The sequence below is a fragment of the Vombatus ursinus genome, unplaced genomic scaffold, assembly GCF_900497805.2.
Source record: "Vombatus ursinus unplaced genomic scaffold, bare-nosed wombat genome assembly UNPS02014945.1, whole genome shotgun sequence".
Taxonomy (NCBI): Eukaryota; Metazoa; Chordata; class Mammalia; order Diprotodontia; family Vombatidae; genus Vombatus; species Vombatus ursinus.
Genome location: NW_020954723.1, coordinates 3,626,738 through 3,644,324, shown reverse-complemented (window position 1 = coordinate 3,644,324; position 17,587 = coordinate 3,626,738). Strand labels below are relative to the sequence as shown.

Sequence of the window (17,587 nt, the reverse complement as noted above, 5' to 3'; positions counted from 1 at the left end):
AGTGTGTTTGTTTTAAAAATTTTTATTCCGGTTAAGTCACATGATCACAAAGATAACTACTAAAATTACTAGTGAGGAAAGCACTTTCTAAAAATATATTTAAAGCATACACTGAAAGGAATCTTATGCATTGCGTGCAGCCCCAGAAAATTCAGTGAGCCATCCACTGTTACTTGTGTTAATGTATTTGTATTCAGAATTTTGTATTTACAAATATGGCTATTAAATAATAGAAAACTCAACCCCAACCAGCCTTGTACATAGCCTCAACAATACATGCTCAACTTGAGGGATTTATCCTCAAAATGAATGTTTTCCCCACCCCCAAGAATAAGGTCAGTTCTTCAAGTATACACAAGGCCACAGGCTTGTAGAAGAAGTTCCTGAAGTATGTAGTTCAGTCAGTAAAACATTTATCACTTCAATCAATGTCCACTAATTCCACTTCAAAAGTGAGTTTTGCATTTGGTGGAATTCTGTTTGAGAAGTCAAGGAATAAATCAGACATTTATTTTTATCACAATACTCGAATAGCCAAAAAAAATCTATATGAATCCCTGTTTTATATAAATCAGAATGGAGCTACTCTATGTGGACTATTCTGAAAATGCTGAAGATTTCTGGTGATATACACACATACACACACACATACATTACCTAATATTTCAAACTTAAGACTTCACTTTATAGAGATGTTGGGCAAACTACCTTCAGAAAACCTCAAAGTTTTTCAGTATAGGAAAAGAGGCCCTTGGATTATCTTGAACTGTAACTGCCTGTTCCCCTCCATGGCAGAATTGTCATTTCTGTGTGATGGGTTGAGCACTGCATGCTGGTAATCCTGAACACTTTCTTCCGTATTTCAGGGTAAGCTTAAAAAGCTTTATCTGTATTAAAAAAAGTCATTTTCCCTTTCCTAAAATTGCAAAATGTAACATGAGTTAGTGCTCCAGATGATAGGTGATACATGGCATCGCCATTTTCTAGCTAGCTGACACCTGCTTCAAAAAGTGGCTACTACTAGAGAGATATCCATCAGAAGCTATGAATGAATGACTGTACAAAGTAGGAGGTTGGATTTCTTTTCTCTATTTGAAAGGAAAAAGGATACTTTGCATCAGGCTGTCCTTTCTTTCCATAAGCCCATTCAGGTTCAATCTCCAGGCGAGCCTTTTCTCCTTTACTCATTGTTAAGAGTGCTTCATCCCACTAAAAGTGAAAACAAAGAAAACATGACAAAAGAGGAAATCTGAGCTTTACAAAAAAATCTTACATATTAACTAGATAGAAATAATGATTCTTTTAAATAAGAGTAGAGACATTCGAGGTGATCACTATTTCTTGTGAGAACCATTAAGTCTCATTTTTAATAAGTCACAAGTCTGCTTTTGCCAAGGGCTTGTTTTTATAACAGACTTTTACACTTGTTTATCATTAACCTTCCTTTATATAAAAAGGTTTTTTAAATATTAGGTACTCCCCACCTCATTCCCCATTCTGGTTCTTGAAGCTATTTGTGAGGGGGAAAATCATGAGTTACAATATGCAAAAGCTGACAAGGCACACAGAATCAATTCTCAATTAATCTAAGTGGAGCTATGGCTCTCTCAAACAGTGGATAATCCATCATGAATATTTGTAAGCTGATGAGGCCCATCTGCTTAGCTATCCTATGATGTTAAGTTGTCTTAGTTTACAAAATTCATCCTGGACTCTGGTGATCAATCGAGAAGCTTATTAAGCACCTACCATGTCAGACCCTATGATAGGGATACAAATGTAAGGAATGAAACAATCCCAAATGTTATTCATTAAAATGAATACCTCAGTGCTGGGATTCCTAATGCAGCTGATTTTGATGTATAATTCTGTACTTAGGTTTCCATATTGCTAATATTTTGAATATTCACAATGAAAAACAATTAACTAAATGAAGACCTGACTAAACAGAACTTGAAAGTTGCCTTATGCCTCACTCAATATGAGATGATGTACTGTAATGAAATCCCATTGTTGAGCTTGTATTTGAAAGGTAAGAGACTGCAGAAAGTCTCAAGTAACAAAAATTGAGACCTGTTCCAATGCATCAAATTGGCAAAACTTGATTCTTTCCTTGTTCCTATGATCACTAGAGAGAGCAGTAAAGGAGATCATTAAGTCTCATTTTACCCCCTCATTTTACAGATGAAGTCAAAATTCAAATCCTGTCTTCCTCGTTCTAACTTGAGCAATGTCCACAACTGTGCTACCTACCAAGAAGCCACATGAAAAGTATGTTAAAAAAGTAGAGATAGCTCCTAGGCCCAAATAATTTTTGTAGGGAATCACTCCCAAATTATTCAGGTATATAAAGCTTAACAAAAATTACCAATAATAAGCAAAATCCAAATTCATCACCTTATTAAATTACAGGTAATTCAGTTAGAAATAAAAACTAGTTTTAGAAACACTCTGGTGTCATACTGAACATATACCCTAACTCCCACTCACTTTTTGGGCATCCAAGGAGTTCATCTATAATTTCTCTTGATACTTTAGTAACAGAGAAAAGAGTAATTCCAAATTTATACTGTAAGGCTGTTAAGTGCAAGGATGACATCTTATGTCTTTGATAGCACCTAACACAATGCCTTTTATGGGACAGAAATGCAAGTATATGTTGATTACTTACTCCTCTGATAACTTTACCCACTCCAACTTTAAAACTTAGAGGCTTAGCATTCTTTTTCTTCTTTGCACCTGTAAAACAATTTTAAGATATGATCTATTTTTTGAGAACTTGATTTTTTTATTTAAACAGTAGACAGTAACCAATTACATTCTTGCTGATGTCATTATGCAGGCTTTTTGATAGTATAAAAGTAAAAGCCAAAAAAATCAGATGACTCAGTTCTGTATTATGTTTTAAATATTCAAGCTTATCACTGAGAAGCTTTGTTTCTGTTTGTTTTATTAGGCTTGAATGACACTTAGTCCAAGTATTTCAGGCCCTATAATGCTGCATCATTCAAGGCTGGGGAATTAGGGTTTTTCCATTTCTACTCAGATTTTGAATTAATCTATCGATATCAGCTGTGTTGAAGGCACAGTGCTATCAACAGCCTATAGTAAACCAGTAAAAAGGAGACTTGTTAATAAAGATGTCTTTTATGTATATAGTGCTTTATGGTTACAAAGCATTTTCATGTAATTAATTTAATCCTCAGAATAGCCTGTACAGAAGTGCTGGTGTTTTTATCCCCATTTTACAAATGAGGGAACAGACCCAAGAGGTCAGTCACAAAGGTTGGATTTGCATAGACTAGAATCTAGGTTTCTCGACTACAAATTCAATGTAGTTTGAAGTAAACTGATGGTTCCCAACCTGTGGGCCAAGGACCCTTTTTCTGGGGGGAGGGCAGGGGGAGGATTAAAGCGGGAAGAGGAACAGCAAAATTATTACAGGGGTCTTCAAATCCACATATGTAACCAAGCATTGTCTTTTTTTAAACCTTAGTTCCAATAAAAATGCAGCATGGCTCATGTATGTATTACCATTTTTTAAATGTATATAGATGTTGTTATGATTACTAAAAGTCATTAAAAGTTTTTTAATTCATAGTAACTTTTTATCATCGAGTATTTTCTCAATGAATGCGTACGAATGAATGAATGGGGATGGCATAGTCCATGAAAAGTTTTGATGTGAAAAAAATCCACACACTTAAAAGGTTTCAAACCATTGTACTACACTGTAGAATCTTCCTGCACTTGGATTCCAGGTTAAAAACAAACTTGTGGAGCGTTCTGAAAGTGCATAATAAGCCAATGGATACTCCCTGACATTTCTCCAACTTATAAACACAAATGATTCACAGTGTTATTTAAAGTAAACCAAATCCCAAGACTTACTAGTTTGAATATTAGTATCAAAAACAGTTCCATCCTGTAATGTTCCTGTGTACCAGCAATGAACAACATCTCCTTTTTTGGGAAAGTTAGTTTTATCTCCCTTCTTAAGAATAGATTTCGTATATTTTGGTGGACCCTAAATAAAAGATAGAAACACAGAATTTGCAGCAACTTAAGTCTCTCTTTGAAAAATTCCCATAGAGATTAAATATACCCAAATCAACTTTTTTTGGAGGGGGGAGCGCAAGGCAATTGGTAGTAAGTGACTTGCCCAGGGTCACACAGCTAGTAAGTGTCAAGTGTCTGGTCTGAGACCAGATTTGAACTTAGGTCCTCCTGACTTAGCTGGCCCCAACTCTAACTTTTAAAAAAAGCCAAAGAAATAAAAGTAGTTGTTAAATTATACTATCATTAATGGATATTATATTCCAGTAGAAATTGGACAGGACCACATTCATTCATGTCAAACTCAAAATCTGAATGTTAAAAATCGTACAAAGCCACTAGTATCCAGAATATTTTGGATTTTATTCATTTATAATTCCCAGGGTAATGACTTCCAATTTTTTCTTTTTCTTTTGACATGAACATATAGATTAATTTTAAAGTGAACTATTAAAATTAGCTCAACAATACTTTTTTTTCAAATCAAGTATATTGGAGTCATTTAATTTTTTAAATATCTTTTCCACACCAGAAGAACATTTAAAAATTTATGTCCATGATTTCAGAGTTGGTTTGGTTTCATAAATATTACTACCTACCTGAAAATTCCACCTGTAAAATCAATTAAATTCAAACATTTATTAAATGTCTACTAAGTACAAGGCATAGGAGTTACAGATTTAAAACAGAAGGCCAAGAAAATAGAACTGAAAACTTAAATGAAGAAAAGAAAAGGTTGATAGGGAAAATGACAGGAATAGTTTTGTTTTGAGTTAAAACTGTGCTGGCTATAATTCAAAAGAGTAAGATTTAATCCATCTATCCCAAAATGATTTCTGAAATTTCTCAACAGTTCTTAACATTAAGATGAGTTAAATAAAACTAATGGATTAGTATCTATTATTTAACAATATTTTACACAAATGTACACTTTTAAACAATAGCTTTGGTCTGAAAACTTATCTAAATCACATCAGTATAAATCAAACTATTACACTCAACTACATCAAATATTATCCCATAATATTCTGCTTCTTTAAAATGAAGTTCACACCAAATTTCAAACATTTAAGAAGTGCTTATCCTGAAAATGCTAAAGTATAAACACCCTGAGGATAGAGATGGTGCCTTAATCATCTATCTCCAACTGCACTAAGCACAGTAACTTCATAAATTCAAACTCAAAATTACTGTGCTGCTTTCTATTCACTTTCTTTATTTCTTTGGTAGTCCCCTCCTTCCATTCTGGTTCCTCCCCCAAAATACAACCAGTATGGAAGTACGTTCCACATGACTACACATAATACAACTTATATCAAAATCCCTACCTTCCTAGGGAGAAGGGAGAGAGAATCTGTTAAATGAATTAACATTAATGAATGTTAAAAACTGTCCCCAGATGCAACTGGGAAAAACAAAACACTATTTAAAAGAAAAAAAAAGACTCAGCTCATGCCCTACTTCTACATGATACTTTTTCTAATTTAATTTATTCAATTCAGTAAACATCATGTGCTTTTACTATGTGCAGTCCTTACCCTAACCCTTATTTAAAATAAAAATGTCAAAAAAAGTTTGGTTGGAAGTCCTAACACACTGCCTATCTAATCAGTTGCCTGTTGTTGATTTTATTAATGGATTCAAATCCATCTCCACTCACACAGCCATCGCTCTAGTTCAGACCCTCACTTTTGCAATAGCTTCCTAACTAGGTTCTCTGAGCCAAGTCTTTCCTTACAAAAATCCATCTTCTACACAGCTGTTAAAGTGTTGTGTGTACTACGTAAGTCAGTCTGGCCACATCTCTCCCCTATACTCAAGCCTCGGTGGCTCCTTATTACTCCCGTAAGATTTCATATGAACTCCTCTATTTGGCTTTTAAAGTCCTTTGCACCCTTACATCTGCAGTATGACCAGTGCTATGCTTGACACATAGCACTTAATAATTAGTGACTGGTGACTGACTGTACAAATGATCCAGAAGTACTCCTAAGAACAACAAAAGAATATTCAAGACTTCTGGTGGTATACATTTTAAAAGGCATTTCTTCAATTCTGCAGGGAAAACTTATTTGTATCACAGAGAAGTTTCTCTTCTGGAACCACAGACTGCTGTCATGTCCTTCAGTTCATTTTTATTGAAAATCCTAGAATCTTAGCCTCAAAATGTATAAAGTTAAAGCTAATAATTTATTCAGGAAATTGTGCTGGTGAACTTGATGGATCTCCCCCTCTCATGGAAAAGAATGGTTATGAAAATTTTAATCCCCACCGAGCATTTTACATTAAACAATTTTAATCCTTTCTGTTAAGTCATTTTTCAGTCATGTCTGACTCTTTATGACACCATTTTTGGGGTTTTCTTGGCAAAGGAGTGGTTTGCCATTTCCTTCTCCAGCTCATTTTAAAGATAGGAAACTGAGACAAAAAGGGTTAAGTGACTTGCCCAGGCTCACACAACTAGTAAGTGTCTGAGGTCACATTCGAACTTCAGGCCCAGCACTCTATCCACTTCACTACCTAGCTGCCCTAATTTTAATCTTTAATACTTAACAAAATAATTTTCATGAATAAAACTGGAAGCTGTTTCAACTTAGCCCACTTCAAAAGGTAACTTACATGAGGATTACTAAATTGATGTGCTGTGACAACATATAAAAAGAATTTCAAGATTAGAAAACAAATCTTTTTAAGGAATTTGTTTTCTCAGAGAAAAAGAATCCTAATAAACCATAAAAATAAATTACTTCAAAAGTAATGTTAAAATCCTCTAGTTTTTTTTTTTAAATTAAACTGCTTTTTAAATTAGAAAATAGATTAGACTTCTGATTCATAAACAGGAATCAAATTTTAAATGCCAACTACTCAAATGTTCACTGGGTTTCTGGTCACAGAAGCACATCATTTAACCTATTTAATCCACAGCTAAGGCAGATGTTACAGCAAGTGTTCAGTGTCACCTCAATCTTCCATGTTCCCTGTTCAACTTCAAGATAACAACCCATTATAGAATGGGGCTGAAGAACTTCAAATTTTGTGACTGACGTGGGACATGGGGTTTACTTCCTGGTGAACACAGTGGAATCACCTTAAAAGAATAGCACAGTTCCAGGGCCACTCAGAAATTAAGTCAAAATGCTATGAATGGCCCTGAAACTAACCCAGTTTCTAAGGACTTCTTCAGAACTATAAATACTAGTGGCCAGGTAACACAGATGTAGAACTGATTGATCCTTAACTAGCCTGGGCTAACAGAATTGTAAGCACAGGAATCTTACCATCATGGGTTAATTACTCCAATGTACTATGTTTTGAAGTTTCCTGCAGTAAGAGTGGCTCCAAAGAAATCTAAGAGGAAAAGTTTCTATATGTACAAATATATTTATAGCAACTTTTTAAAAAATGGTCAAAGATCTGGAAACTAAAGGGGTGCCCATCAGTTGATGAACAGTCAAACAAATTAAAGCATGAACATAATGGAATGCTATTTTGCCTTAGAAATGACAAAACGGATGGTTTCAGAGAAACCTGGGAAGACTTGCATGAACTGATAGAGTGAAGTGAGCAGAGCCAGAAGAATTATTTGTGTAACACTGTAAAGACAAACAATTTTGCTAGATTTAAGAACTCTGACCAATAAAATAACCAACCATGAGTCTAGAGGACTGATATTCATCATTTATACTATACACCAGGGATGGGGAACCTGTTGCTTCAAGGCCAAGTGTGGCCTTCTAGGTTCTTGGGAGCAGCCTGTTGATTGAGTCTTATGTTTTACAGAACAAATTCTTTTATTAAGGGGATTTGTTCTGTGAAGTTTGGATTCAGTCAAAATACCTAGAAGGCCACATGTTCCCCACCCTGGCTATACACCTATAGATAGAGAGATGATGGATTCAAGATGCAGAATAAGAATAGAGAAGTGGCTAAGTTATCTCTGGAGAAACAACAAAAGTAAAGGCCTGGAGACAGGACTATGTGTGTTTGGGAAAGAGTAAATAAATGAATTAGCTTGCTTAGAATAGAGGGTTCTTTAGGGGAGAACTTTTTTTTTCTTTTAAGGCAATTGGAGTTAAGTGGTCACACAGCTAGCATCAAGTGTTTGGTCTGAGGCGGAATTTGAACTCAGGTCCTCCTGACTTCAGGGTCAGTGCTCTATCCACTGGGCCACCTAGCTGTCCCCTAGGGGAGCACTTTTCCAAATATGATCAGAAGAGTAGGATGAATCCTTTTTTAAGATATTCTGGTTGGTAGACTAGAATGTTGGATTTTATCCAACAGGCAATAACCACCACTGAAGCTTGTTTGAATGGGTGGGGTGATGTATGTAAGAGAATGCTTCAGGGAAGATTAAGGGGGCAATGATATAAAGCACCAAAGAGAAAGAAAAGGGAAGACTAGAAGGCAAGGAGAATATTTAGGAAACTGCCCAGGAGTAAGATATGATCCTATATTACACTGATGACAGCAGGAATGGACAGGAAGGAACTGATTCAAGAGACATTAGTAATAAAGAATTGACAAAGGCAGCATGGGTGGAGTGAATTAAGTGTTTGACTTGGAGACAGGAAGACCCAGAATTTATATTCTGCCTTCCCATATCTCGTATCAGTCCTTCCTGTCTCAATCAATAAGTACTAATTAAATGATTACTATGTGCAAGGTATGCAAAGATAAAAATGTAATAGTCCCTGCCTTCAAGAAGCTTGGGAAGACATTTTATATAAACATACAAGATAAATTTATAAACACACAGATGTACAACATATATACATACATCTATATTAAAAAATACAAGGTAATTTGAGGGGAAAGAAAATCAAGAAAGGCTTCATATAGTAAGTGGTGTTCAAGGAAGTAAGGGATTCTAGGAGAGGGAGGTAAGAAAGGAATGCATTACAATGAAATGAGCAGAACCAGAATACTATACAAACAGCCACAGTGTGCAATGACTGACTTTGATAGACTTAGGTCTTCTCAGCAACGCAAGGATGTAAGACATCTCCAAAAGTCTCATGATGGAAATTGCTATCCACATTCAGAGAAACAACAATGGAGTCTGAATGCAGATTAAAGCATACTATTTGCTTTTTTTTCCTTTGTTGTTTTGTTTTATTGCTTCATTCTCGTGGTTCCTCCCATTAGTTCTAATTGTTCTTTTTACATCATGACTAATGGGAAAACATGGTTAATGTGAATCTATAAATAGAGCCTATATCAGATTGCATGCCATCTTGGGCAGGGGGAAGAGGAGTGGGAGAGGGAGAAAATTTAAAACTCAAAATCTTATGGAAGTGAATGTTGAGAACTAAAAAGAAATAAATTATCAATAAAAAACAAAAAAGAAAGGAGTGTATTCCATGAATATGAAACAGCCTATTCAAAGGTACAGACAGGAGCTGGGGTAAACTCTGAGGAACAGCAAAAGTAAACTTTTTAGGATAGCTTAGCTAGACTACAGAGCATGGAAAGGAGAATAATAAGGTTGGAAAGGAAGACTGGACCAGGTTGTGAAGGACAACAATTTCCACTTTATCCTATAGGCAACAGAGAATCACTGGAGTTTATTGCATACGGAAGTAATGTGCATGAAATAGTGTTTTAGGAAAAGCATGGAAGAAGGCAAGGAGCACTCTTAAGATACTGCAACTGCAGAGGTATGAAATAATGAGGTCCTACATTATTGTGGTGATATCAAGGAGGGACTTAAGATTTGGGACTTTAAGGAATAGATTTTAAATGTCAAAGATGAAAAAAAAAAGAGGCAGTGTAGTCCAGTGGATTATACGCTAAAATTGGAGTCCAATCACACAACCACCAATTCAGGGATTCATAACCTCCCGTCTAGACTACTGCAACAGCCTTATAACTGGTCACTCTTCTTCCATTCCCTCCTCCTGGCAGTCCATCTTCTACAAAGCTGCCAAATTAGGGTGCCTAAAATCTAACTCCGACCATGTCATTTCCCCAATTAAAAAAAAGGGAGGGGGGCAGCTAGGTGGCACAGTTGGATAGAGCTCTGGCCTTGGAGTCAGGAGGATCTGAGTTCAAATCTGGCCTCAGATACTTGAAACTCATTAGCTATGTGACTCTGCGCAAGTCACTTAACCCTGACTGCATCACCAAAAAAAAAAGGGGGGGGGAGGAGAACAGTGGCAAAGAAGGAGTTGTCTCCCCATGGCCTCTAGAGTAAAATACAAAAGCTTCAGCCTTGCATTTAAAAGTCCTCTACAGTCTGACTCCCATCTACCTTTCCAGGCTTATTTTATACTCCCTACTTCATGTACCTTATGTTCTAACTGTACTGGCTGATTAGCTGTTCCCTGTCTCCAATATTTCAATTCCCATCTCTGTGAGCGTGCATGAGCTGTCCTCCATGCCTGGCTCGTCTTCTCTCTTCACCTTTGCCTCTTTAGCTGCCACCCCCTACATGAAAGCCTTTCCTGACCAGCCCTCCCATCCCTAGACTGTTGTGAGTGTTCTCAAATTACACTGAATTTACATATTTAAGTATATATTTTATCTCCCACCTTTAACAACAAAAAGCTCTGAGGACCATCTTATTTCTAATTCTTTGCCTCCTCAGGGTCGAGACCAACACCTTGCTTAATAGTTACTTATCTGGACTGAAACTTGCTTTTAAAATAAAGGATTCAATCACTGTATATCACTCAATAAGAAAATAACATGCAATTTTACAAAAGACTTCCGATTCTCCACTTGAATTTCTACAGACTACAAATAGTATCTCCATCCTGAGATCCTTTCTACCTATGAGAACCAGAGACTAAGTTATATGGCTCTCAGGAGGAAAGCAGAATAATAAGAGTGGGGGGAACTCACTCCCCACTGGCTGAAATCCATAAGATGTGTTAGCATTGTAATCAAACCAGTTAAAAAACTGTCCTCTTAAACTTTCATGGATAGACTTGTTTCTAAAAACCACAGATTAAAGGATAATTCAATTAATTGGATATTTACAAGCTCCTATGTTCCAGGTCTACAAAGACAAAAATGAGGATTGTTCCTTGTCTCAAGAGACAACACTAACAAGTGGGGAACAGGAAAAGCCTCACATAGGAGGTGGGGCTTCACCAGAGATTTGAAAGATGCCAGAGATTCCAAATGGCATAAGTAAAAGGGGGAACATTGCAGGGATATGAGATAGTCCATGCAGAGAGGCAAAAGATGGAATGTCATGTTGAAAAAACTGCAAGTAAGCAAGCTTGGCTAGAACATAGCTTATGGGAGTGATATGAAACCAATCTAGAAAGTTATGTTGAATGGCTAATATGGAACTGTTTTTACATGATTTCACAGGTATAATCAACATCATATTGTGGTAGAGGTGTGGGGAAAGAATTTGGAACTCAAAATTTTAAAAAATTGAATGTCAAAAAAGTTTTTATAGTAATTTGGAAATATTTAATTAAATTATTTTTTTACAAGGGGGAGGGGAGCAGCTAGGTGGTGTAGTAGATAGATCTCCGGCCTTGGGGTCTGGAGGATCTCAGTTCAAATTTGGCCTCAGACACATGACACTTACCAGCTGTGTGACCCTGGGCAAGTCACTTAACCCCGACTGCCTCACCAAAAAGTAAAAAAAAAAAGAAAGCCAAGCTGAAGCCAGGTTGCAAAGGGTTTTACCCAACAGAGGTATTATCACAGAGACAATAGGAAGCCACTGAAGCTTCATCAAAAGAGGGCCAACCAGTGCTCTGGGAATATCAATTTGGCAGATGGTGTGAAGGATGGACAGGATGAAGGAAGACCAATTATGAAGTGACTGAAGGGTAGAGGACATGAAGGCCTGAAATAGGGTGGTAGTAATACACACACTCACACTCTCTCTCTCTCTACATATATATGTGTGTGTGTGTGTGTGTGTGTATGTATGCATGTAAAGATGTTGCAGAAGTAAAATTAACAACACTTAGCAATTAATTAGATACAGGTAGTGAATTTCCTTACAGAGAGGTGATGGACTAAGATACAGAGAGAAGAGAAGTGTTCTCGGACGTAGCCAATGTGGAAATTTGTTTTGCTTGACTATGCTTGTTACAAAGTTGTTGGGGTTTTTTTTCTCCCCAATGGAGTGGGGAAGAAAAGAAATGCTTCATAAGTGAAAAAAATTTTTTTTTGAGACATAGAATGAAGAGTCAAAGATGACTCCAAGGTTGCAGGTGACTCAAATTACGGCAACGTCCTCGAAGTTGTGAGGTGAGTTTCATGGGGAAAAGCAGTTTTGCTTAGTCATTCTGTGTTCCCTATGCCTATGAGGCACCAAAATAAAGAAATGAAACAGGAAATTTTGGTGTTACAAAACTGGCACTCAGAAGTGCAATGAGCTCAATAAGCAAATTTGGGAGTCTCTTTGTAGACAAGGAGATAACTGAAACCATGGGAATAAAAAAGATAACCAAAGGAAAAGAGAAAAAAAGACCTAGGACAGAGCAGGCACAGCCATGCAAAAGTGGGAAAACAAGGATGATAATCCAGATAGTCAAAGAACCAGGAGAGACCAAGGTCAGGAAAACCACACCCCCATCTTGCCACCCCCCCCCCCCCCCCCCGTTGTATATTTAAACAGTGTCAAATACTTCAAAGGTCAAGAAAGGCAAAGATTGAGAAAGGACCATTGGTAACCTTGGGAAAAGTAGTTCTAGTTGAATGGTGGGGTCAAAAATCAAATGACAAGAGAATGAGATGTGAGATGGACAAGAGGGACAATAATTTTTATGCAATCAACCCAGGCCTGAAAGATCCAAGGAGGTCTAAATACTTCAATCACCTATTTTTAGTCCCAAAAGTTGAAGCAATAGGTTCAGGCTTCCAAGTATAGGAAGAAAGAGTTCCCAAAGATCTATTTCAATTTGCATATAGAATCTTCTGGCTAGAAATTCACCTGAAAGTTTAGAAAAAACTTGGCTCAGGATTGGAAATTAAAGAGTAATCCAAGGTTAGATCTCTAGATTCCACTAAGTAACAATATCATTAAAATTTATATTTAAAAGCAAAAATAAAGTTGCAAAATATTTTATGACACTCTACAGACCTCATCCAAAGTCTCTTCATGCTTGACTTCTTTGGATTTCTCTTCATCAAGCTTCACACTTTTCACCTGCTCTGTCACTTTGGCAATACTCTCAGTACCTTTGAAACGCTGTAATAAAAATCCCTTACATGTTAACATATCAAAGACAAGCTCTTTTCATGAACACTACACCTAAGGAAGTCTGGCTACTCTGTGCCAAATGAAAAACTGTGACATGAATTTAACGTGAAATAATTGGCCTAAGGAATATAAAATATAAAAAGAAATTACTCTGTTTTTACTATATAAATCATGATCTAATTTTCCAAAGTAATACTTGAAATAAGAACCAAAAAATAACCCTATAGATATATCCCTGAATCAGAGGTACAAATGTAGGCAGACCCTATATAACATTGCGGGAACCAGTTGTTTTGCAATAACACTGCTAATACATTTTAATCTAACTCAGATCACAACACTGCAATACTCCACCATAACATTCTTTTTTGTCAATTCATCTTTGGATTGTTCCTATAGACCTGCTATGTTACGGTATCCAAAAATCACATTTTCATAAAACAAACTGATGAGAATAGATAAAGCATCAACCAATAAGCATTTATGAATCGCCTACTATGTATCAGCCACCATGGTGAGCAGTAGTACAAAGATAAAAATTAAACAGTTCCAACCCTCAAAAAATACATATTCTTGGGGGTGAGGAGTGGGGTGGAGGTTGAAGGGGGTGAAGAAGATATGCTGATGCTACTCATTTAGTCACTTAAAAAAAAGGAATCCTTTCTGCTAAAGCTGCATATTTTACAAATAACAATTAGAAGGGTACCTTCCGAGATGTTTATAGCTACCAGAATCTAAATGTATAGCACTTCACAGACTCATTAAAATGGAGGTTCTCAACCTTTTCTGTGTCATAGACCCCTTTGACAGTCTGGTAAAACCTACAGACCCCTTCTCAGAATTCATATAGCTAGTATCAGAGCCAGGAATCTAACAAATATACTCTCACTCCAGTCTAACACCCTTTCCACGAGACTAAACTGCAGCTTCAGTAATATGATAATGACATCTTATATAATATCTCAATTTTTCATAACCATTATCTCATTTTATGTTATAAGAGATCAAACTTATTAATAATAAAATCAAGATCTCATCACGATGTAAATTACTTCCCTAGAATTGGCAGATCTTTCATTTATCTCTGCATTTTAGAAAACCAGCAGACAATACATAAATTTAACCAACACCAATACATACTCATGTACAATTTAATAATTATGGCTCTAATGTATCTATAACTATGCATATGGAAGCATATACTTACATTTATATCTATAATTCCAAAAGAACAAAATGCCAAAGATAATTATTTGAATATATACAGAATGGAGACACTTACCTTACTTTCAAAAAGATGGTTGTAGGCTGTGACTAAATGATCTTTGTTTGCTGTCTTGGCCACATTTTTTATGTTTCCTAGTAATTTATGTTCTGCAAGAAACTATTAAGAGAGGAAAGTTACATATAATAATTTCCCCAAGCAAGGGGTGTCTTTAAAGATGCTCTCTTGGAATTTCTAGCTTCCCTCAAAGTTAAGAATTTGCTAAAAGAAGCCAATTTCTAATTCCTCTCAATACCCCAAATTACTTAATTGTACTTATTCTAAATACTTTCTATTTTCTATACTTTTATCTGTACACATTTTGTTTCCCCCCTCCCCCAAAAGAATGTAAGCTCAGTGTTTGGCAGAATAGGCACTCTCAAACACTTGTGGACCTGAAATGAAGTGTATGGAACACAGACATTAAAGTTTTTCTATTATATTTCCTCAAGGTGCTAGTCACATTGTAGATTTATTATTATTTTGGGGAAGCAATTAGGGTTAAATGACTTGCCGAGGGCCATACAACTAGTAAGTATCTGAGGCCAAATTTAAATTCAGGTCCTATAGACTATGGTCAATGCCATATCCACCCATGCCACCTAGCTGCCCCACACTGTAATTTCTTAAAAATGTTACTGTTAAAATTATAGAGGCACTGTTCAAAGACAAAAGAAACACCGAGCTATCAGCTCTATGGTTTTGATACTGCCTGTTTTGGACAGTGCAAGAGTAGTTGTTAAAAAATTGGCTGTAATTCCACTTATACCACAGATGTTACACTATCAAAAAAGTAAAAAACCTAAAAAGATTAATAGTATAATTTATTTACAAAGGTGTAAAATTAAACTCTCTTTCCTCATCTCGCAACTACATGCCATACTAACCACCTCCTGATAGAGAGGTGAGGAACTCAAAGTGCAGATTGAGACATTTTTATTTTTGGATGTAGCCAATACAAAATTCTGTTTTGCTTAGCTACACATATTTATTAGAAGACCTGTTTTCCCCCCTTATATTTGAATTAGGGGTGAGAGGTCGAAAGAATGTGGATTTTGGTTAATTTGAAAAACACAGAATTTAAATAAAATAAATCACTTCCTTCTCTCTCTTGGCTCTTCACCAGTTTTCATTCTGCCTCCTTCCCTATCAAAAAATTCTCTTGCTGTCTTTTAGTAATGCTATCTCCTTTCTTATTAAGTCATTTTGTAATCTACCACTCAAGTTTTTTTCACTTTTTCATTTCTACAAGAGGTTTACTCTTTCAACTTATGCATAAGACCTAAGTATAACTGAAGCTGATGAGAGAGAATTTGAACTGACCTTAGGAGAGCGGTTCTTAACCTTTTTTGTGTATGGAAAAGCCTATGGACTCCCCAGAATAATGCTTTTAAATAAATAAAATACATACGGTGACAAAGGAATCCCATTAAGCTAAAAGTTATCAAAACATTTAATAAAAATAGAAAGTTCAGGGATTGAGAACCCCTGTTTTATGCAGAGCATCAGAATATAATCGAGGTTGACTGAGTTTGGAACTGGCTTAAGCTTTTTGGTGTCATGCAGTCTTCTGTCCACTGGTGAAGTCAATGGACCCCTCACAGAATAATGCTTTTAAATGCATAAAATAAAAATACACAGGATTAAAAAAGAAACCCCTTAAGTTGAAATAGTTACCAAATTTTAAAAACCACTTTAAAATTTAAAAACCACCAAGTTCTGGTACCCCTGTCCTATGCAGGGCATCTGAGTAGCGCTGAGGTCACTGCAAACTTGGGGTGGCCTTAGGAAGCCAAGGATGCCCTTAGAGAAAGGGCATGGGGCAGGACCGGCCCCTGGCCACGGGACAGAGAACGCCGACCCCACGCCCACTCAGCCCACTTCGCCAACTAAGATTTCAGGGAATGAGGTTTCAGCAAAATTTGGAGAAAAGAAAACGCAACTAAAAATTTTTAAAAATGGGGAGGCGCTGAGAGGGCACGACCCAGGGCCCAAGGCGACGGGCAGCGGGGAAGGAGGGACGCGTGCGCCCACAACCCGCTCGGGCTCTCCTCTCTCGCCTCCCCGACCTGGCCCGCGCACTTCGTCCCGGAGGTCTCTGCCCCTTCCCATCTTCCCCACTTCCCTCAAGCCCGGGGAGGCGGGACTTCTTTCCGGGGCTCGAGATTAAAATACGAGGTTCTAGTTCCGGTAAATGGAGGGGCGGCTCCCCCCGCAACCCCACGAGGCTGGGTGCGCGTGGCGAGGAGCACGAGGCGGGAGATAGAATGTTGTCGGGGGGTGGGGGGGCGGAGAAGGGTTGCCCCCTCAACTATCCCAAGCCCGGCCTCTTCCCTGCCCTGAGGTACCGAATCCGAGCCGTTGTCCTGCAGAAACTTGATGATGTCCTTCTTGGGGAGCGCTTCGCTGCGCAGCTGCTCCGCAGTCCACACCCGCTGGGGTCCAGCAGCCGCCATCTTCCCCCTACAGCCACTATGCGACTGAGCCCGCCCGCCGCAGCCGAACCCGTCCCCTCCCTCCCATCCCGGAAGGAGGCGGGCCAGAGGTTCGGGGCTGGCGAGTCACAGGCGGTGTTCCCTCGGAAGCCTTGAGCAGGATTGGCCAGCTTTTGAGTGACGTAGAAGTCTCCTGCGAAGGCTCTCCTTTTTTGGTTTGGGGGACGTGGCCAAAGCCTGCCCGATTTCCTTCTTCATCTTTCTCTAAATGAGCGTTTGCTGTAATCTCTAGAGAGGGGCGTGTAGAGATCTGCATCGTGGTGCATAAAAGTCAGTTTTCAAAATTACCCTAGAGCATAGACTAAGTAGGATGTTCGACCTATACCCAAAAGGCCACAATATGTCTGAAATATTCTTAATGAAGTTACAATACTTAGAAAAAGACTGAGATTGGCATTTGCTGAACTTTTTTTTTTTTTAAGTTTTTGTTGCAAGGGAAGAACTCTGCATATTTGTTACCATTAAGTTTTCCCCTACCCTTGCTGGTGAGGAAAACGGAAGAAGAAAATAAATACTTGTTAATTGAAAAATTTTTCCTTAAACAAAGATTAGGGAATGATATATTAAGAAATGAGATTCAGTGAAATAGAGGACTTT

General features: G+C 37.4%; 1 protein-coding gene across 1 annotated transcript; it reads right to left on the bottom strand.

Annotated features, from left to right (window-relative positions):
- Nucleotides 1-167: 167 nt before the first annotated feature.
- LOC114029996 (peptidyl-prolyl cis-trans isomerase FKBP3) lies at nucleotides 168-16,981 on the bottom strand. Its single transcript, XM_027844650.1, has 7 exons — nucleotides 16,844-16,981; nucleotides 14,514-14,615; nucleotides 13,112-13,219; nucleotides 3,892-4,027; nucleotides 2,672-2,739; nucleotides 1,112-1,209; nucleotides 168-476 (listed from the first exon to the last, which is right to left on the bottom strand). The coding sequence occupies exons 1-7, from the start codon at nucleotides 16,949-16,951 to the stop codon at nucleotides 422-424; spliced, it is 675 nt and encodes a 224-aa protein (XP_027700451.1). The 5' UTR covers nucleotides 16,952-16,981; the 3' UTR covers nucleotides 168-421.
- Between the last annotated feature and the right edge of the window lie 606 nt (nucleotides 16,982-17,587).

What these genes read in the sequence shown, in the direction of transcription:
- LOC114029996 (XM_027844650.1), bottom strand. Translation starts at nt 16,951, where the DNA reads ATGGCGGCTGCTGGACCCCAGCGGGTGTGGACTGCGGAGCAGCTGCGC. An exon ending in ACCATCTTTTTGAAAGTAAG is followed by an intron (nt 13,220 to 14,513) that starts GTAAGTGTCTCC and finishes TTTTTATTACAG; the next exon opens with CGTTTCAAAGGTACTGAGAG. An exon ending in AAAGGACAGCCTGATGCAAA is followed by an intron (nt 477 to 1,111) that starts GTATCCTTTTTC and finishes CTTCTCAAACAG; the next exon opens with AATTCCACCAAATGCAAAAC.